The 21441-nt window shown below is 46.7% G+C and overlaps 1 protein-coding gene across 1 annotated transcript in view; it reads left to right on the forward strand.

The window, feature by feature from the left end:
* Positions 1–21441, forward strand: part of ALPK2 (alpha kinase 2) — a 123711-nt gene that overhangs the window by 24002 nt on the left and 78268 nt on the right. Inside the window, exon 4 of the mRNA XM_039230535.1 lies at positions 9423–9426. Coding sequence (XP_039086466.1) covers positions 9423–9426 — 4 coding nt within the window. The remainder of the gene's footprint in view (positions 1–9422; positions 9427–21441) is intronic.

The following is a 21441-nucleotide window of genomic DNA, read 5'->3' on the forward strand; positions in this document are numbered from 1 at the left end:
ATCCATAACAGCGTGATTAGCACTGTAGCATGATAACTTTTTTTTCCCCCCAAAAGACACGGGGGTGGGGAGGAGGGGAGGAAAATGCAAATAGATTTTTCCACCTCATAGAAAGCAAGTTGCGAAGAACGCGTAGACAAAAGAGGAATTGTGGGCTCTTAGGAACGCTGTTTAAAGGAAGGCAGGTGGACGATGGATAAGAATCTGTCCAGGAGCCCACACCTAGAGCGAGACACTCCTCTCCACAGCGAGGAGGCCTGTTGGTCATGCCCGACTGTGCTGAGAAAGCACACGTTGCCAGAGAGGCAGGAGGGAGGTGGGTGGACTGGGCAGGAAGGTGTGGATCAGAGGGAGGGCAAGGCTGCCTTCTGCAGCTCAGCCCTACAGACGACCTCGTGGCGGGGACGATGGCCAGGAGAGCTGCACAGTCACCACGAGCCAATCAGCTCATGATGTGTCCCTCCCCAACCCCCCCAAGTTCATGTTCACCTGGAACATCAGAATGTGACCTTATTTGGAAATAAGATATTTTCAGCTGTAGTCATTTGAATTAAGGTGAGATCACCGTGGATTAATGGGGGTTTTAGCTCCATGACTTGTGTTCTTATAAAAAGGAGAAAACAGACACAGAGAGGAAATAGCCACGTGAAGACAGGCAGAGACCGCAGTGATTCAGCTGCAAGCCAGGAAATGTGAGGACGGCCCGCTGTCACCAGAAGCTAGGAAGGGGCCAGGAGAGTCTTCCTCAGAGCCTTCAGAGGGAGCACGGCCTTGGCCACACCTTGATTTTGACCTCTAGGCTCCAGGACTGTGAAACAATAAATTTTCATTGTTTTTTGTTTTTTTTTTGCGACCCTCTCTGTGGTGATATGTCATTATGGCAGCTCTAGGAAGCTGATACATGGTGTATCTGAGCATTCTTAAACAAAAAAAGTCCAAGGGGCGCCTGGGTGGCTCAGTTGGTTAAGCGTCCAACTTCAGCTCAGGTCATGGTCTCATGATTGATGAGTTCGAGCCCTGTGTCAGGCTCTGCACTGACAGATTGGAGCCTGGAGCCTACTTCAGATTCTGTCTCTCTTTTTCTCTCTCTCTCTCTCTCTCTCTCTTTCTGCCCCTCCCCCACTCATGCTCTGTCTCTCTCCATCTCTCAAAAATGAATAAATGTTAAAAAGATTAAAAAAAAGAAAGCGCTGCCGTTTGGCTCCCTTGACTTCTCTGGTAATGTTGCACTGGCTCCCAAAATGGCGGCCGAGTTCACCTGGGCCGCCTGGGAGGCGTCTGTGGGTCAAGGACCAAGGAACGTTTTTCCAATTATGCCTCTAGCTGGATACTAATCATCCAGGATTTTGAAGGAGAAATCAACATGAAGGTTTGGGTCACCAAACCTGGGTCACCTGTGTTTTGCCCCCCAGGGGACATTTGGCAATGCCTGGAGATGTTGTCGATTGTCACAGCTGGAAGGGATGCTACTGAGTGAGGAGAGGCTAAGGATGCTGCTAAACCCCGCCCCCAACAAGGAACTTGGCCCCTCTCCCACTGTGTTTCTCCAGGCCTACTGGTCACTTCCCTGCAGGGGACAGCACAGCACTCAGATGCCAGGGTGACAAAGCCCTGACCCCTGAAACGGCTGCTCTTTCCTGGAGTCCTTCACTCGCTCCCTGCTGTTTCTACCCCAAGGAACTTTCCCCAAGGCCGTCTCGGTGCTCTTTCTCTGCACATTGTGCTTTGATTTCGCCTCCATCTGCCTCCTGACTAGACAAAGCTCCGCGGAGACTGGACTCTGCACTCACTGTTCGATCGATATTGGCTGCATGAAGCTAGTGACTTCTGCCTCCCTTCTGTCCGCTCTTCTCTGTTGGCAGGTCACCTCGCAGGGGCAGCGGGGATTCGGATTTCTGTTATCTCTTATCCCCGCAGCCTCGCGTGTTTGCAAATGATGACACGATTCTCCAGGTTCTTCCTCAAAGGCCACACTTCTGCTGGTGTCGTGCCCTGCGACTTAATTAGCTGTGTGGCCTTGGGCAAGTCAGTGAACTTCTCTGTGCTCTGTTGTCTTCATAAGATGATTTTTGGGGAGGGTCTGAGCGAGCTCATTCATGCAGAATGGCCAGCAACGTGTGTGTTAAGCTTGCAACGAATATTAATTAGTGATTAATATCATGTTACTGCCCACTCCCTGAAAGCAACATGGTTCCAGAATTACTGTGAAAGAATCCCTTTCCCGTGGCTTATAGTAGTTGTGTTTAGAGCCAGGATGGTTTTATGTGGACAGTTTTGAAAAGTGTTGGAAACAGTGAATTTTCAGACAGGAAAGAAGTGGACATTTACAGGTGAGCGGCAACCCAAACAGTGAAGTTGAAGCTCTTTTTCTTATACATGTTTATACCCAAAACTCTGTTTGGATGGTTTTTAGATGGTGGACTCTGCGACTTCAGTAATGTCTTAGCCTATTTAGTTATTCCTCACGTCCCAGGAGCGCTGGGACACTGTGTTATATTCCTGGAGTACCTCTGGGTTGTAGCAAAGAGTTGCTTATAAGGGCTTGTTGTCTGAGCCAAAGTCTTTGGTTCCTGGAGGCCATCACCCCCTTTCTGTGCATGATCACCCAGGGAAAATCAAGCTCCTTGCAGAACATCTAAAACACACGTGTTGTTGGTCACAAAGGAATCTGGGCAAATAAGAGGACAATCAGTTAAAAATATCTCTATTCCTGAAAGAAAGACTTCAAGGCACATATCCTATTAACAGTATGTGCACCATTGATAGCAAGTGTCTGAAGCCAGGTTGTCTGGATTTAAATTCCAGATCTTATAAACGGTATCATCTCGGGTAAGTTACTTAGCCTCTCTGAGCCTCAGTTTTCTCATCTGCAAAATGGGGACAATGGTAGTACCTGCTTCATAGGAACAGTATGGGGATGAAATCCACATGTGCAAAGAATTTAGAAAACTCTGTAAACAATAGTTATTTTTATGCAATTTGAACATGTCCCCACAATGAACTACAATTTTGGAGCTGATTTAAAAAAATAGGGCAACTTGGAGGTAAGAAAGGTAACAGAGTTTGGCAACATTTCCCCCTTGCTATTTCCCTCTCAGAGGATAAAATACGAGTAACGTGTTTCGTCAAGGAGCCACTGGGTAGAAATAAAGATGACTGAGTCCTGCTATGTCTCGGCTAAGACAGAAAAGGCATTTTATCTGAGGTTGGAAAGCATTTTGTGAACTTCGTGTTCCCTTGAGCTTAAGTAGGTGTAATAAGTCTTAAGGGGGACTGGGAGAATTTTTGACACCCCCAGGGCCTCTGTGTTCTCAGCACAGAGCCGAGCTGGCATTCTTCTTGAATGAATTCAGCATTCCGGTCATTCCTCAGACCACGCCTAAAGCATTTCTTGAATGAGTCCTGAGGGTCTGACGAGAAACTCCCACTTAGTCCCCAGGGCGAGAGTTCTGTGCTGAGAACCCACTGGTCCTGACATTCTAACATTCTGGGTTTGACTTTGTGTGAATGGTTACAGGAGGCACACCATGGGACACTCATCTTTCCCTGGGGGCTGGATTGGGGCCGTGGCTCCCACGATGGTGTTGGCTCCCAGGGCTAATCAATGCTAGTCGGGGAGCAGGTGGCAGATTGATCCAAGAGCCCCTCCAAGGCATCAGAGCAGAGGAAGGTGCACTAATCCCTGGAAGTTGGACGTGTGCTAAATATCTTTGTAAATGCCACTCCAGCAACGCCTTCTGAGGACTCAGAGCAGACTGGTAGCGCTAGGGGAGTTTGGGGACAACTGGGGTTCCATCTAAATTTGTAATCCCAGAATCGCGATCCAACACTTCTGATGACCGACGAGGCGGGGAGTCTCACTGATGTAGAAATCACAGCATTGGTTTAGCAATCGTTTGACCGGCTCCCTCTTTAAAGGTGGACATCCTACAGAAGGTACTTGGGGGAAGAGCAGGAGCCGATCAGGCCCTGTGAGTCCTGGCTTGGGCTTTGCTCCACCTCAGAAGGGAGGGGTGCGGGGCAGGGGATTGGGCGTGGGGGTGGCGGCGGGAGGAAGACAAAATTTGGTTTGGGGACAAGTGTCTGTCTTGGCCAGCACAGCCCTGTTTCCTCCCTCTCGTGCACTTAGCCAAGGGCTTCCGTGAAATCTACCTCCGCCTTTGCCCCTTCACACCTGGGGGCTTCTCTCGCCTTTGCCTCCACCCTCTCCTGGCCTTACTCTTCGTTCTGTGAGAGACTTGGATCCCCAGCCTCCTCTCTGCCTGCCTCCAGACTCTCTCACTTCTCAACCGCCTGCATCGCCCTCTCCCTTCTTCTGAGCCCTACAGGGTCGGTCCAGGCCCAGCACCTCCGCCCCTCAGCCCAGACCTCAGCCCCACTCCCCTCATAGGGGTGGGGGAGGCCAACGTTCCGGATCCTCCCAGTACCCACTCTAGGCCACACCTGAGCCCCGGATGAACCCAAGAATGAGCTGGAGCCGTGAGAGGGCTTTGGACCTGGCATGGTCTGCCTGGTCCTGCTTGCGTTCATCAGCTCAAAAATTCCACACACTGGAGGTGGGGGGTGGGGGGGAGTTTAACCAACAGAAATGAATTTCTCACAGTTCTGGAGGCTAGAGTCTGAGATACAGATACCAGAACGGCGGGGGGCGGGCGGGGGGGGGCGGTTCTGATGAGCACCCTCTTCCGGGCTGGCATAGAGCTGCCCTCTTGCTCTGACTGTACATATGGTGAGCTAGCTCCCTGCTGTGTCTTCTCATAAGGGCACTAATCCCATCACGAGGGTTCCGTCCTCATGGCCTCATTTAACCCCAAGCACCTCCCAAAAGCCACATCTGCAAATACTGTCACATCGGGGGTTAGGGCTTCAACAGATAAATGTTAGGGGGACACAGTTCAGTCCATAGATTTCCCTAAATGTAGAAGTCATCGCAGCCTAGATGTGGCCGGTGGAGGTGTATACGGACGGGCCCACTGGTTAAGAATCCAGGATTTGCAACACTCTGTTGAGGCCACGTGTGAGTATTTATGAGCCCGGGCTCAAGAGTTACTGCCTGGGGTCAAGTCTTGGCCCTTCTCTTCACTGGGCACATTTCTTATCTTCTACCTGCCTCAGTTGCTAGACTTGTAAAGTAGGAATAATAATAGCACCTACCTTGCTGGGTTGGGTCAAGATGAAATGAGATAATACACATTAGGCTTTTATAACAGTGCCTGGCACTTAGCAGTTGCTTAGTAAGTGTTCATTCTTTCTACCCTGAGGTCTGTATTTTGTCAGACGCAAGTCATTCTTGGTCATGAATTTGAAAGTAGAATCAGGCTGCCTGCCCATTTCAGAGAAGATGGGGTCAAACGGAATCTTAGTGCAGATTCCTGAGCTTATGTTAAGAACCAGGCTCGGGATGCCTGGGCGGCTCAGGCAGTTGAGCATCTGACCCTTGATTTCGGCTCAGGTCACAGTCCCAGGATCGGGCAACCTGAGTTGTACTCCCCGCTGAACGTGGAGCTTGCTTAAGATTTTCCCTCTCTCTCTCTCTCTCCTTCCCCCCTTCTCCTTCTCCTCCTCTCTCCCCTCCCCCCTCATGCACTCACGTTCTCTCTCTGTCTCTCAAATTAAAAAAAAAAAAAAAAAAGCTAGACTCCAGCTAAAGACATTGGCTCTTCCAGGATGGGTGCAAGACTATATGTGAAGCTTGGGGGAAGTTCTTTAGTCCAGATCTTGATGCTTTAACTCCTTTCTGAGCCATTTCAGAGCTCAGAGATGTTAGTCATGTCTAGCAGCTTGCTCCCACAAGGCCTTGCGCTTGCTCTTCCTTCTACCTGGAATGTTCTCTCTCCACAGAGCCCGTTGGCTCGTTCTCACGTCTGCTCCAACTCCTCTGATCACTAAGACCTTCACTGACTGGCGACCAATGGCACTGCCTGCCCCTAGCATGTCCTGCCTTGCTTACCTTGCTTTATTTTCCACACAGCCCATGGCATAATGTGTGTGTGTTTGTGTGTATGTGCATATATATGTATATTTAACAGCTTTGCTTAGGTGTCATTGACACACAATGAACTCTACATGTAAAGTACATGTTCACCTTGGTCTGCTTTGATGCATACACGCACCCATGAAGTCATCACCACCAAGATGAATGTATCTGTCACCCTCAGACATGCCCTCAGTGGGCGCCTTTGCAGTCTGGCCCTCCTGCATCTCTGCCCACCCATCCTCACATAGCAGCCCGTCTGCCTTCTGTCCCTGGAGACTAGTTTGTCTGTCCTAGAATTTTATATAAATGAGATCACAGAACATGTACTCTTTTGTATCTGGCTTCTTTCGCTCCACATACTTATCTTGAGAATCACCTGTGTCCTTTGGTGTGTCAATAGTTCATTCCTTTCATTGTGGAACAGTTTTTGGTTTTTGTTGTTAGTGTTTCATTGTTTCGATCCACCAGAATTTGTTACTCCATTGAAGGTCTGAGCCCCAGATTTCAACCTTTCTCTCCTTTCTTCCCTGAAACAGGTCATAAAACTTCTTTTTATTTTTTTAAAAATGTTTAATGTTTTATTTATTTTTGAGAGCAAGAGAGACAAAGCACGAGTGGGGGAGGGGCATAGAGAGAGGGGGAGACTCAGAATCCCAAGCAGGCTCCAGGCTCTGAGCTGTCAGCACAGAGTCCGACGCGGGGCTCGAACTCACAGACCGCGCCTGAGCCGAAATTGGATACTTAACTGACAGAGCCACCCCGGCACCCCAGGTCATAAACCTTCTATGTGAAAGGTGCATTTCCTGTGCCAGGGGGAGGAAAGACACTTTTGTCACTAGAGACAGGGAATTTGGGGCCAAAAAATCCATACAAACAAACCTTGCAAAACTCCTTCTTACCTTCCTAGGTACTTCTTCGCCATTTGCTACCCGTAGCCCAGACCCCGTTGTCTTACCAATTCTTCACAAACTTACCAGCTGTCTGTCTAAGAGGTATAAAGGGTTCATGCTCTCGTCCCTTCTTTGGGTCTCCATTCTCTTGGGAAGGCTCCCTGTACGTGTAAAAATTCAATGAAATGTGTATGCCTTTCTCCCGTCAATCTGTCCTTGTCACTTTAATTTTCAGACCCATCCAGGGACCCTAACAGGGTCGAGGAAACTTTTTCCTTCCTTGCAGAACCATCCCACGGGCAGCCGTATGAACGTGGGGCCATGATTGGAATTACTGTGGCTTCTTGGTGGTCAGCCAGCTGTTACTTTAGAGGCCTTGCTATTTAAGTGGATCGTGCAGACAGGAAATAATTGTTAAGCCCCCTCTTCCCCCCCATTTCCCCCCTTACCCCCTATCCCCCCCCCCCCCCCCACAGGACATGTAGGGAGAAGCCACTATGCCAGCAGCTTCTGTGGCTGTTTGAGCTCCAGGAGTCGGAGCTTCTAATCATTACGTGGCCACCCCCTTTCGGTCCTTGTCATTTCCCATTCTCTGGGTTGCCACCCCAGTATGTATGTGTGTGGGGGGGGATTCTTCCTCCTCCTCAGCCCAGCCCAGGCTCCCCACAGCCTGGGGCTGCTCCTCGCATGTGCCCTGTGGCTCCCTGCTTTCCTCCCGGCTGCACTCGCTCACCCCCAGGGTCCCAGGCGAGGGAGAGCGGCAGGCAGAGGTGTAGTGAGGCAGCCCAGGGAAATGACAGAGCGGGACCTAGCAAGCACCAAGCCTCCGGCTGAAGGGCAGCCAAAGAGACGCGATCACACTGTGATGGTTTCTTCCCTGACCACGGGTCTCCCAGGCAGCTTTGAGAGAGAATTTCTCGGGTCTGGTTTCGTGCATTCCCCCTGCCTGGGTCCAGCCGTTGGGTTTTGTTTTTGCTTTTGTTTTTGTTTTCCTTTTAAAGCAAAACCAGCTCCAACACCCATATTGCTCCTGCGGGGGCAGTTTGCCAGGCATTTAGTGGGAACTCAGCTCAAACTGAGCAGCAAGTCAAGTGACAGTTGATCCTGTTTCTGAGAATTTAATAAGGGGACTTTCACCCTCTAGAGATTGTAGAGTCCTCAAGCTGGCACTGACTCATGGACCTTGTCCCGTAAAGTTGATTTAGAGCAGCCACAGTCCCCGGAGCGTGTTAGACAGCCTGAGTCCCAGCCCTCGACGGATTCCGCATTTTAACAAGGTCCCAGGCGATTCCTGTTCACAGTGACACACAAGGAGCCCGGCCCTGTGGATCATCCTGCTCCTGGCTCTCATTTACATGTGACGAACTCCTTAAAAAATGCTGGTGCTCAGGCCCTACACTTCAGAAGGTCTGACTTAATTGGTCCAACCCAATTGGTTTTCACTTTATAGATCACCCAAGGCCCAGAGAGATCATGGGACTCATTCTCAACAACTGGTTAGGAACAAAGCTAGGATTAGAAGCCAAAAATTCTAGGGGCGCCTGGGTGGCTCAGTTGGTGAAGTGTCAACTTTGGCTCAGGTTATGATCTCGATGCTCGTGGGTTCGAGCCTTGCATCAGGCTCTGTACTGACACCTCAGAGCCTGAAGTGTGCTTAGGATTCTGTGTCTCCCTCTCTCTCTGACCCTCCCCTGCTCTCTCTCTCAACAATAAACATTAAACTTTTTTTTTTAATTTTTTTTTTAAATTTTTTATGTTTTATTTATTTCTAGGAGAGAGAGAGAGAGACAGCGTGAGCAGGGGAGGGTCAGAGAGAGAGGGAGTCACAGACTGAAACAGGCTCCAGGCTCCGAGCTGGCAGTCAGCACAGAGCCCGACGCGGGGCTCGAACCCACAAACCGCAAGATCATGACCTAAGTGAAAGTCGGACGCTTAACCGACTAAGCCACCCAGGCGCCCCTAAACATTTTTTTTAAAAAAGAAAAAGAGGCCAAAAAATCTGTGTCCTGGAACCCATGGGTCATATTATATTACTCACTGCGTTTCCCTCTACCATGGTCTTCCTTCTAAGACAGAATCTACTACCATATGAGCTGGAGTATAACTCAAAAAGCAGTGATCATGAGGACTGTCTTCAAAAATAAAGATTAACGGAGGGCCTACTGTATGCCAGGGCTGATCAAGACCTTGGGGACCCAATAGGGAGCACAGTGAAGTCCTGATCTCATGGGACAGGGATAGAGGAAGAGTCATACATTAGCCATACCAGCAAAGTCAGTAGTTTTAGGTGACAAAGAATAAAGGGGAGGAAGGGGGTCTCAGGAAGGGAGGTGTCTCTGCTGAGCTATGAGCAGAGGTGTGAAGGGTAAGAGGGGAGAGGGGTGGGATTGCGCTGGGGAACAGTGCTCTCAGAGGGACGATTAGGGGCACAAGAGAGCTGGAGATGGGAGCCTGCCAGGTCACTGCGGCTGCAGAAGACACGGGGCAGAGTGGGGAACAGCCACAAGCAGCAGCAACGCCATAATCCAGACAAGAGATGGGGTGGCCCGATCCAGCGTGGTCCTGGATCCATCTGTCAGGCGTTGCTGCTGGACTGGACGCAGAAGGGGGGAGAGAAATGGACTCGGAGGCGTGCCCCCCGAATGATGGGGAGAACAAAACTGCAAGTTTTTTTTTGAGATAAGGAGCAGGTTTGGACAGGAATGTCCGGAGTTTGGTTCAGGGCATGCTGGGTGTTTGATGAGTTAGCGGTGCTTGTCTTTCAGAATTCTAAGCTGACTCGCTTTCCTGAAAGAGTCTCTGGGTCCTGCAGGGCTTGCTGGTGTGTTTTCCTCGGTCCTGCTCTCAAGCTGCCATGTCTGTCATAGACAGATTTACAACTTAATGTAGGAGCTTTTCTATTGTCCCAATGTACCTTGAGATTTCTGGACACATTCTGGGCATTGTGCTAGCTTAGATGGGGCATAGGGACCATTTCCAGCTATGCTTGAGTTTTCTTTTGATAAGAAGGTTTAGTTGTCTGTTAACTAAGCCTGATGGTAATAATGCTGTAGGCTTTTTTCCTTTCTGAAGTCCATTTGCTCATTTCTTTTCTTTTTTTTTTCTCATTTCTTATTTAATGAATAGCTTGTCAACCTGCATTGCTCCCAGAGATTTAAAAGGCTATCAAAAGCTTAGCACTTCTGTGTCCAAATAGAGCCAAGAAATCATGCCTGATACACACCCAGGGCCAATATACTTCGTCTTCCATCAACCTACCAATTCCGCTACCTCCTTCTGATCGTACAAGAGCTAACATTCATTTAGGTGCCTCTGGGCTCCCCTTTAGAATCACCAGGAAAGCTTTAAAAAAATACCCATGGCAAAGCCCTTCACCCTCAAGATGCTGCTTGATTGCTTTTTTTTTTTTTTTGGTAGGGCCCTGACACTGGTAGTTTCCCCTCCTTTAAATACTTCATTTTTAAAGAGCATTTTAAGAGTCCATTGCAAAAATGAGCAGTAAGTACAGTTTCTATATCTGCCCTTGACCCCCAACCTCTAATGCACAGTCTCCCCCACTGTCAAAACCCTCCCACTGGAGCGGTAAGGTTGTTACTATCAGTGAGCCTATGTGAGCCGTCATCATCACCCAGAGTCCGCGGCTTACATTACGGCCTACTCTTGGTATACAGTCGATGCTTCTGGATGAACGTGTCATGACATGTATTCACCATGATCGTATCCTACAGAGTAGTTCGCTGCCCTAAACAATTCTCTGGCCCTGTGTTTCTAAGAAGCATCCCAACTGACTGTAATGTTCGGCCAGAGCCGAGACCTGCTGACTCAGTGCTTACTGTGTGCCGGGCCCTGCTCTAAGCACTTTCATTAATTACCTGCCATGGTCTTCATGTCATCCTCTGGTGTAGGTACAGTTATTGTGCTTTAGTAGCTTGTCAGCGTCACACAGGGAACAGGCAATGTATGAACCCAGGCAGTCTTCCTGCGATGCCTGTCTCTTAGCCCCTGTGCTGTCCTGGCTTTGCAATCCGCCCTCCCATCTGCTCAGAATTGCACTTGGGTGGAGGAGAAAAGTAGAATTTCCACTGCTGTCCGCCCGTGGGCCACGCTCCTGAGCAGAACTCAGTGCAGTGCCTTTCAGTCCACGGCTCCTGTCCTTCAGGGCCCTCTCCCCACCAGCTCGCTTCTTTCCTGTCCCTTATGCATGACCTGCTAGTTCCAGCTCTGGTACATCTGCCAGGAATGCCCCCCCCCCCCCGCCCTTCCCCACCAGCCAAAATTTAATCCTTCCCCCTTGTGCTCAAGTTCCACGCTCCTGGCCCGTTTGAAGATCTGGGCTACCCTGACCTCTCCCCTCCTAGCACCAGAAGCACTCCCTGCCTCGATTGTGCCTTTTGGGATTCAATGATGCTAGAGTTTGCAAATTGCACACTATTCCCTGTTTAACACCGGAAAGTCTTATCTCTCTGCAAAATTGGCAGTTCCTCTGGGGAAGGAAACAGGTCTTAGACCATCAATTTCTTTCCCTTTTCTCAAGTCTTACACACTGAGCTGGGACTTCATATTGGTGTAGGTTGAATAGGACACATGGGAAGATGCAGTGTCCCTGCTCAAGCAGGGGCCACAGGGCACGTCATGTATGGAGAGCGGGTGCATCCATCCTCACCCTGGTGCACTGTGCGTGTGTGGTGAGCATCCTACAGAATGGCTTCCATTCCTCCCTAAATGGCTGCTTTGATCTGATTATCAGGGAGTCTCATTTGGTCACTGAGGTCCAAACTTCTCAGTCTGGAGTGGAAAGTGTCCCATGATCTGGGCCCTGCCCAACTCCTGGTGGGTGACCATACCTCCTGATTTACCTGAGTCAGTCTCAGTTTCCCTGAAATGTCCCTAGTTTCTGCCTGTGGTCTCAGTGTATTAATACTGTCCCTTTTCATTCTCTAAACTGTCCTGTTTACACCATAAATAAAGCACTGGCCCTATCTTTGAGCCCACAACTCTCCCAGCATCTCACCTCATGGCTGCCCCTCCTGCCTGGAATGACCGGCCCCCTCCCCAACCCCAGGCATATACCAACTTTCCTGCCAAAGTCCTGCTGTGTATTTCCTGGGCCTGTTTCAGCTTTTCAGTACCCAGGAAACCTTCCTTCGTTATCTTGCGTCCTCTAACTTGAATCTCCATAATTGGTCAGATTTTTAATGACACTGAACATACACTGTCCCTCATTGTAGCTGATGGTATAGATATATCATTTCTCCTATTGGATGAGAAGCTCCTAGGAAGGGCCTAGGAATTTACCACGTTTGTCTTCTACTTGGAGGCCAACATGGTGCCTTATACACAGCAGGCATTTCTTATAATTTTTTAACTGTGTGACTTAAGGGAGTCACATCTCTCGACCTCGGTTCCAACGTCAGTAAACTAGATCATTTCTGTATCAGTGAGGGTCTAACCAGGAAGACAAAAGCTATTTTCAAGCATGAAATGCGGGGTTGTATAGGTAACTGAGCCAAACAGGGGTCGCCCAGAGATTCGCGTCGGCAGGAAGCCCCCATCCCCTGGGCTGCTCAGTCCAAGGGAGGCTGCAGGACTACCTGTTCTGGGTCACAGAGCAGAAGGGGTGTATGCAGCCTCTTAGAAGTGCCATCTGAGGCTGGCATTTCCCTTCTTCCTGCTCTCCAATCTCCTGCCTCCTTGTGCCCAAATGCAGCAGTAAGCCCGAGGTTCTGGGCTCCTGGGAGACACAGCCCCAAGGGTTAGCTTAGAGAGACAGAGCACAGCAGGGAAGGGTAGGAGGGGGAGGCAGACAGGCCCCGGAGGGACACAGCTCCAAGTCCCCTTACAGTCTTCAGACTTCTGGTTCATTAAATCTGTTGGCTCAGTAAGTAACTTGGTAAATGGGCATGGAAACTCCTCATCAGTTTGGAAATGTACCGAGCTGCTTGTAGAAAATACGATTAAGAAGTTCTGCATGTTGGGGGACCTAGGTGGTTCAGTCGGTTCAGCGTCCCACTTCGGCTCAGGTCATGAACTCACAGCTTGTGAGTTTGAACCCTGCATAGGGCTCTGTGCTGACAGCTCAGAGCCTGGAGCCTGCTTCCGATTCTGTGTCTCCCTCTCTCTGCCCCTCCCCAGCTCATACTCCATCTCAAAAATAAATAAACATTAAAAAAAATTAAAAGAAGTTCTGTGTGTTTCTAGTATTAGAATTCTTCCATCTCTATAACAAACATAGCTTTGGGGCATGAAAGAAAACCCAAGCCTTTCTTACTCCTTTAGTTATCCTGAATAATTCTGTCAATAAAATTGATAGTAGCAGTTAGGCAAGTAATACAATACAGACACTTTGTGTAAGAAAATATTTTGACCTTCACCTGGTGCGATGATGACAACAGGACATGGATGTCATCACATAAGTATTTATTGAGCGGAGTGCTCTCCCTCCTCCCTGCGGCATGGGGAGACGAGGCTCAGAAAATCCACAGGGTAGGGAGGGAAGGGGGGGATTCAGAGGCCTCCCCACCTCCACATTCCTGGCGGCACCAATGAAGATGCAGACATTTTGTTCCTAGGTCTTGTTTTCCTCCACTGGGAAGTGGAGAACATGGTAAACTAGAACCGTCCCTGAGATCCAGAGAGGATTCCACATCTCCCCTCTAGCCAATAACTTGAGCTTCGTCTCCCACAAACGCTGTCTTCAGGGCGTCTGGACAGATGGCATGGTTTGAGCTGCAGGAATTTTAATTTTGTTGGGAGAGCTTTCTGGGAAGCAGGGGAATGACCTCCAGGAGACAAAAGGAAGAAGAGAAGCAACCTGAACCTGGGAAATCCACACGGGAGTAAGTCATTCGGTTTTACTTGTGTCAGTGGGATAGTGAATGAATAGATGTAGGAAGTAATGCATGTGAAAACCTACCACCTGAGGGTGCAGTAATGGTGGGGATTGAAATGTAGAAATTTAAAAGAATATCAGGGACACCTGGGTGGCTGAGTCAGTTAAGCATCTGGCTTAGACTCAGGTCATGGTCTCATGGTTCGTGAGTTCAAGCCCTGCATTGGGCTTTCTGCTGACAGCGCAGAGCCTGCTTGGGATTCTCTCTCTCTCTCTCTCTGTCTCTCTCTGTCTCTCTATCTATCTCTTACCTTGCCCCTCCCCTGCTGTGCTCTCTCCCTCTCTCTCAAAAATAAATAAACATTAAGGGCGCCTGGGTGGCTCAGTCAATTGAGCATCCGACTTTGGCTCAGGTCATGATCTTGTGGTCTGTAAGTTCAAGCCCCACGTCAGGCTCTGTGCTGACAGCTCAGAGCTTGGAGCCTGCTTTCGATTCTGTGTCTCCCTCTCTTTCTGCCCCTTCCCCACTTGCACTCTGTCTCTCAAAAATAAATAAATGTAAAAATAGATAAATAAACATTAAAAAGAGAAAAGGAAAGGAAAGAAAAGAAAAGAATATCAGGTCTAATAGGTCTGTTGTGCTGGTAACTAGAGAAACAAAAATGATTCCTGGTCTTCTTTTTTGCAACTGTTACAGTCTATTCCCCAAACCCCTATTTTCATATTCAGTTTTTGAAGATTTTATTTTTAATTAATCTCTACACCCAATGCGGGACTTGAACTTACAACCCTGAGATCAAGTGTCGCTGCTCTACTGACTGAGCCAGCCAGGCATCCCTGTGCTCTTATTCTGATTTGCCCTGTGCTCTTAGTTCTCACTCACATTTATAACCTTTGTTCCCAAAGCACAAAACCATCCCAAGTTGGCGAGATCCCCAGGCACTTCTAGGGTTAGCGCCCCCTCCTGCACTGTTGGACCTAACCTTCTTCTGCCCAAAATTAAATCATGTAGACCTAGGTACTGGGCATTAAATCAGAATCTCTAGGGGGTGGGATCCAGACATAGGTTCTTCTTTCTCTTTGTAAATCAGGAAATTGAGGCCCAAAGAGATTAAGTCATCTGCCTAACAGAGCACCTAAATGATCATACTGAGCAAAATGTCAGCCCACCACATTCCCGCCCATTTTCCAGAGCGCAAGAGTACCTCTCAGCCAGGTGTCTTCCTGTGAGAGAGTTTCTGTGTGCATTTTAAAGCCTCCCTTGGTGAAGAGCTTTAAGTACTGGTTTTCAAAGTGTGATTCTTGGACTCCTAGGGATCCCTAAAGAACTTTCAGAGGATCCACAAGATCAAAACTATTATCACAAAAGTACTGAGACAGGATTTGTCTTTTTCACTGTGTGGACATATGTGGCGATGATAAAAAGCAATGGATGTTAAAACTGTTGGTGGCTCAGCATGAATCTAGGCAGTGGTCCCAACCTCTACAACTTGTCAGGGAATTCTTCACCGCCATACAGCCACAGTTCAAAACAAACCAAAACCCCAAAAATTTAACCTGATAATGTTTCTGGTGCATCAGTAAAAATTGTTAATTTCACTAACTCTTGATGCTCTGTAAGGAAATGGGAACGATGCCCTGAGCACCTCTCCTGTATTTCCTTGAGATGCTAGTCATCTTGAAGGAAAGCACCTGGATGATTGAGTTGCAAGCTGAACTAGCCACTTTTTCATGGAGTACAATTTTACTTGAAAGAACAATGGACAAATGATGGTAATCCAGCCTTGGATATTTGGGAAACATTGTTTGAAAATAAACAAAGTAGGCCTGTAGCTTCAGGGAAAACTGATAGGATCTATTGCTTGTGATAAAAACCCAAACTTTTTTAAAAGGCACAAACTTCCAGTTATAAAATAGGTAAGTCCAGGGAACGTAAGATACAGTGTGGTGACTCTGGCTAATAATACTGTCTTGTATATTGGGAAGTTGCTAAGAGTAGATCTTAAAAGTTCTCATCACAAGAAAAAGAAATTTGTAACTCTGATTGGTGATTGATGTTGATTAGACTTGCTGTGATCTTTTCTTAACATATACAAATATTGAATCATTATGTTGCACACCTTAAACTAATGTAATGTTATATGTCAGTTACACCTCAATTTAAAAAAAAATCCAAGCTTTTAAACTGTCATTGCAGTCCCTTCTCTGAACTAAGGACTTCCGCTTTCTTCAGATATTCTTTCTGCCTCTTTCCTCTTTATGGGATGTCCTTCATTTACACGTTGGGAGCTTGGTGATATCCCAGGTCTCTCAGATTCTGTCTACTTTTCTCCATTCTTTTTCTTTCTGTTCTGGAGACTGGATAATCCCAATCACCTTCAAATTCATTGACTCTTTATTCTGTCTGCCCACATCTGCTCTTGAGCTCTCCAGTGAATTTTTCATGTCAAAAGTTTTCAACTTCAAAATTTCTATGTGGTTCTCATTTATAATTTCTGTGTTTTTATTGAGACATTGTTCTCATACCTTCCTTTAGTTCTTCAGACAGTTTTTTTAGTTCTTTGAACATACTTAAAATAGCTAATTTAAAGTCTCTCTCCAACAAGTCCAGGGGCAGTTTCTATTGACTGCTCCCCCCCTCCCCCGCCATGTATGGGCCATGCTTTATTCTTTCTTTGCATGTCTAGTAATTGCTGTGTGAAAACTGGGCATTTTAAACAATATAATATGGCAACTCTGGAAAGCAGATTCTCTTCTTTCCCCGGAACTTGTTTGTTTAGTGACTTTTCTGAACTAATTCTTTAAAATCACTATTCTTTGTTGTTTGTGGCTACTGAAGTCTCTGCTGAGTTAGCTTAGTGGTCAACTAATGATGGGACAGAGGTTTCCTTAGATCCCGGGAACCAATAGGTCTCCCAGTTTTTGTTGAGGGGCTCTGTGCACATATTGGGGCATGCCTTCAACACTCACCCAGGAAGTGAACAACTCTGTCTTAGCCTTCACTTTCTGCTGGCACAGAGCCTTCAGGTCAGTTAGAGCTGAAAGCTTAATGTCTTCTGGCGATGCTCACAGCCATATACATGTGCATGTCCTTCTATATTCCCAGGAACGTGTTGAGCTTTAGTTCTTTCCTTCTTACTTTTCTTCTTTCCTTCTTACTTTCTTTCCTTCTCTCTCTCTCTCTTTCTTTCATCTTAAGTAGGCTCCATGCCCAATGTGGGGCTTGAAGTCATGACCCCAAGATCAAGAATCACACGCTCTACTTACTGAACCAGCCAGGCACCCCATCTTGGAGCTTTTCAATGCCCCCTATGCATATCTCATTCTCTAACTTTCCTTTTTAATCTTTTTGATTAGCCTATTGTTCATCTTACCCGTTATCCAGTGCCTCAGGCTGCCACGATGATAAACAGTTGCCTCTGAATTTTTTTCTAACAAATGCCTCAGGGAAAATGTTGTTCACACTAAAGTGTGAGTCAGATCATGTAAAGACAGTCTTGTGAGTATGATCTTTCAGGGAACCTTCAGACAGGTCACATAATAGCAGTTCCCTGGGAATGAGGCTTTGGAATTGCTCCAACCCTGTTCTACCTTTTCCAGTGGCTTCTAGACTGCTGATTTTTGCCATGATTCTGAATGCTGGCTTACAGGTCTACTGTTGAGGTGTGGATGAGGGGTAGGACAAGGAAAAGTTAAGACACTAGGAAATTGGCTGTTCTTAATGAGATTCAGTCATTTTTCTTGAATAAATGACCCTCAGGTTGTCTTTGGTTAATTTTCAGAATTCTGAAAAAGTTGATTCGGAAAATTCTGCCAGTGTTTTTATCGCTTTTATGGAGGAGAAAATTTTCAGAGTCTTTACTCTGCCATTTCACTGATGTACACTGCCCTTCTGCTGTTACCAAGCAACCGAGCACAGAATTGACTTACATCATTATGATAAATTAATATTTATCTAATATATATTAGTTCCCTAACTAGAAATTTCAAAAAAACTTGTATCCTTCATCAAGGGTTTGACTGTTTCCCCAATACTTCCCAACTATTCTGGAAAGATTGCTTGTAATATAACTGAATTGTGATTTTTAAAAAAAAAACTGTATACTGAAATGTGTTGATATTTGAAGATCTCATGAAAAGAGTTCTTCCAAATGAGCAATACATGATGTTACAAAATCATGTATGGGTAAAAATGAATGTGAAACATAATATAGACCATTGGATTTTTTTGTAACTAGTTGATAGGCTTTCAGATTCCACATTGCAACCACTTCTCTGTACAGTATCAGAGAAGAAATCTGCAATATATGGAAAGACCATTAAAATACTCCTTCCTTTTCCAAGTATATATCTGTATGAGGACAGATTTTCTTCATATATTTCAACCAAAACAATGTATTGTATCCAATGAATGTAGAAGCAAAAAAAAAAAAAAAAAAAAAGACCAGCTGTCTTTTATTAAGCCAGATATTAAGTGTGTGAAAACATGTAAAGCAATGCCACTCTTGTGAAATTTTACTTTGTTTCAGTAAAAATATGGGTATTTTCATAAATACATGTTATTTATACTAACATGGAATGGGTTTATTTTTGTTATTTTTTAAAAAATGTTATTTTAGAGAAAGAGAGGGTGCAAGTAAGGGAGAAGGGCAGAGGCAGAGAGAGAGAGAGAGAGAGAGAGAGAGAATCCCAAGCAGGCTCCACACTCAGCACAGAACCTGATATGGGGCTCAATTCTGTGACCCTGGGATCATGACCAGAGCCGAAATTAAGAGTTGGATGCTCAATCGACTGAGCCACCCAGAAGCCCCTATTTTTGTTATTTTTTAAATGAATACATGTTTCAACATTTCTCAGTTTTAATTTTAATATGGTAAATAGTGATAGATATATAACCCCCATAAACAAACATTCTTGGCAGACTTCCGTTGTTTTTGAGAGTGTAAAGGGGTCCTGCCGCCAAAATATTTAAGAACCTCTGGCCTAGACCAACCCAGGGAGCTCAAGCCCAGAGGAAGCCCCATCCACTTAAGGTCACATGTACCTCTTTTTCTTTAAATGGAAACGATTAATTTAGAAAGAACGTAGAGTATTCCAGCAAGACTTTCATAGCAAGTGGAAGGAATGTGGCTGCTTCCTTCAGCCAAAAGGAAAGACAGGCAGGCAGGGAACGCAATTAATTGTTCAGGAAATTTCTTCCGGGATGCTTTTGAATTCCTCTCAAGTCACTGTGGGGCACACAGGTCACTCTGCCAGCATCTTGCAAAGATTCTAAAGCCCATCCCCACTCACACCATTTCAGCTGCCGTCACTGACATCCCCTCTTGGACCTTCTTTGCTCTTCCAGTCTCCACCGTACAACTTAGTGCAGAAGTGACTGACAAGTTTCTCGCAGCAATTGGGATTGTTTCCCCCATCGGTTTTTAAAAAATGTTTATTTATTTATGCTGGGGGGGGTGCAGAGAGAGAAAGAGAGGGAGAGAAAGAGAATCCCACGCAGGCTCCACAGTCAACATAAAGCCCGACAGGATGCTAGATCTCAGGAACCTGGAGATCATGACCTGAATTGAAATCAAGAGTTGGATGCTTAACTGACTGAGCCGCCCACGTGTTCCTCTTTTTTCTGCTTTCTTCCCTGGTCCTTTGACCTCTCTACCTTACTTTCCTCTCTTCCTTCCTGTTTTATTTTGTTTTGTTTTGTTTTTTCACGCAAGTCCTGGTACGTTCAGGGCAGGTAATTTCTCTGGCAGAGGGATCCTGGTCTGGATAAATCAGGAAATCCACCCAATTACTTAGGATTTTTGAGTAGCCCATGGTACTGTTTTATGCTCCTTGTAAATTCCTAGCTGAGGCCAGGCCTCCCAGAACTACTGGAAAAGAGGCATGCGGATAGTGGTGTGGGCCATGCAAAGCTCAAGAAAAGGCCCCTTTCTCTTCCTTCAGCCTTAATTCAGCTGAAATGAAGAGACTCAAGCAGAAGTAAAGAGGAGGAGGAGGAGGATGTCTCCAAGGGCAGGCCGAGGACAATTTGTAGCAGAATGTATTTGGGATCTTTAAAAAGAATTTTTTTAATGTGTATTTACTTTAAGCGAGAGCAAGCGAGGGGCGGCTGGGTGGCTCAGTCAGTTGGGCGTCTGACTTTGGCTCAGGTCATGATCTCACGGTTCGTGGGTTCGAGCCCTGTGTCGGGCTCTGTGCTGACAGCTCAGAGCCTGGAGCCTGTTTCAGATTCTGTGTCTCCCTCTCTCTCTGACCCTCCCCTGCTCACGCTGTCTCTCTCTCTCTCTGTCTCATTAAAAACGTTAAAAAATTAAAAAAAAAAAAAGGAAGAAGAGAGAGCAAGTGAGCAGGGTAGGGTAGAGAGAGAGGGAGACACAGACTCAAAGGCAGGCTCCAGGCTCTGAGCTGTCAGCACAGAGCCCGACGTGGGGCTCGAACTCACAAGCCCTGAGATCATGACCTGAGCCGAAGTTGGACACTCAACCGACTGAGCCACCCAGGCGCCCCTGCATTTGCGATCCTTAAAAGCAGATTCTCAGGACTTTTACCCTCAGATTCTGATTCAAGAATTATAAATAGAGTTTCCTGGTCATTCTTCTGCACAGTTTGTGAGAACCAGAGGTAATCTGACCTTAGCACTTTCACATCCTTTTTTTTAAATTGAGTTATATTTAACATACAACATTGTGTATGTTTTAAGGTGTACTGCATATTGATTTGATGCATTTATATTACAATACAAGTGCCACGCAGCAGTAGCTAATACTTCTATCACATTACATACTTATCATTTTTGCACTTTTGTATTCTTTTTTCAAAAAAATTTTTAATGCTTGTTTATGTTGAGAGAGACAGAGCATGAGTAGGGGAGGGGCAGGGAGGGAGGGAGACAAAGAATCCGAGGCAGGCTCCAGGCTCTGAGCCATTAGCACAGAGCCTGACACAGGGCTTGAACCCATGAGCGAGATCATGACCTGAGGCAAAGTCGGACGCACAACTGACTGAGCCACCCAGGCTCCCCTTTATATTCATTTTTTAAGTTTATTTATTTATTTTGAGAGAGAGGGAGAGGGAGAGAGAGAGAATTCCAAGCAGGTTCCTCACTGTCAGTGTGGAGCCTTAACTCATGAACTGGTGAGATCATGACCTGAGCCAAAATCAAGAGTTGGACATGTAGACGGCTGAGACACCCAGGAGCCCCAGAGCTTCTACATTCTTCTAGCATATCCATAACATAAAGTTTCTGCTTTACAAAGCCCATTCACATTGATTTTCTCACTTGACCCTCAGAATGACCTTGTGAAGTAGACAGGAGCAGGAGGTATCGTTGCCTCTAGAAAGTAACCTCAAATTTCAGTCTCCCCATGGAGTTGGCCAAGGCAAATCTGCATATCAGCTGTGGGTCCAGCTTGGCCACCCTCAGTCACACCTGAGTGGCTTTTCCTTGGGAACCAGATTACCAAAAAAAGCCAAGATATTAACAAAATTGGAGGTAGTGTACCGTTTTTGAAAATGAGGCATATGTGAGCACACAACTATTAAGGGCTTATGAGCACATATGAGCTTAGGGAGACAGAGGGGTGCCTTCAGTGAGATGAAAGAGAATAAGAAATCCTGTGTGCCATTGAATGTCTAACACTGACCCTTCTGGGTTAGATGTGTGTGCCCATTTTACACAGATCGGGCAAGAAGTATGTAAACATTGCTTCTAATTCTGAGCCAACCCACAGCTCCTGCCTTCTGAA

Source organism: Hyaena hyaena, unplaced genomic scaffold, assembly GCF_003009895.1.
Source record: "Hyaena hyaena isolate Hyena2069 unplaced genomic scaffold, ASM300989v1 scaffold_47, whole genome shotgun sequence".
Lineage (NCBI taxonomy): Eukaryota > Metazoa > Chordata > Mammalia > Carnivora > Hyaenidae > Hyaena > Hyaena hyaena.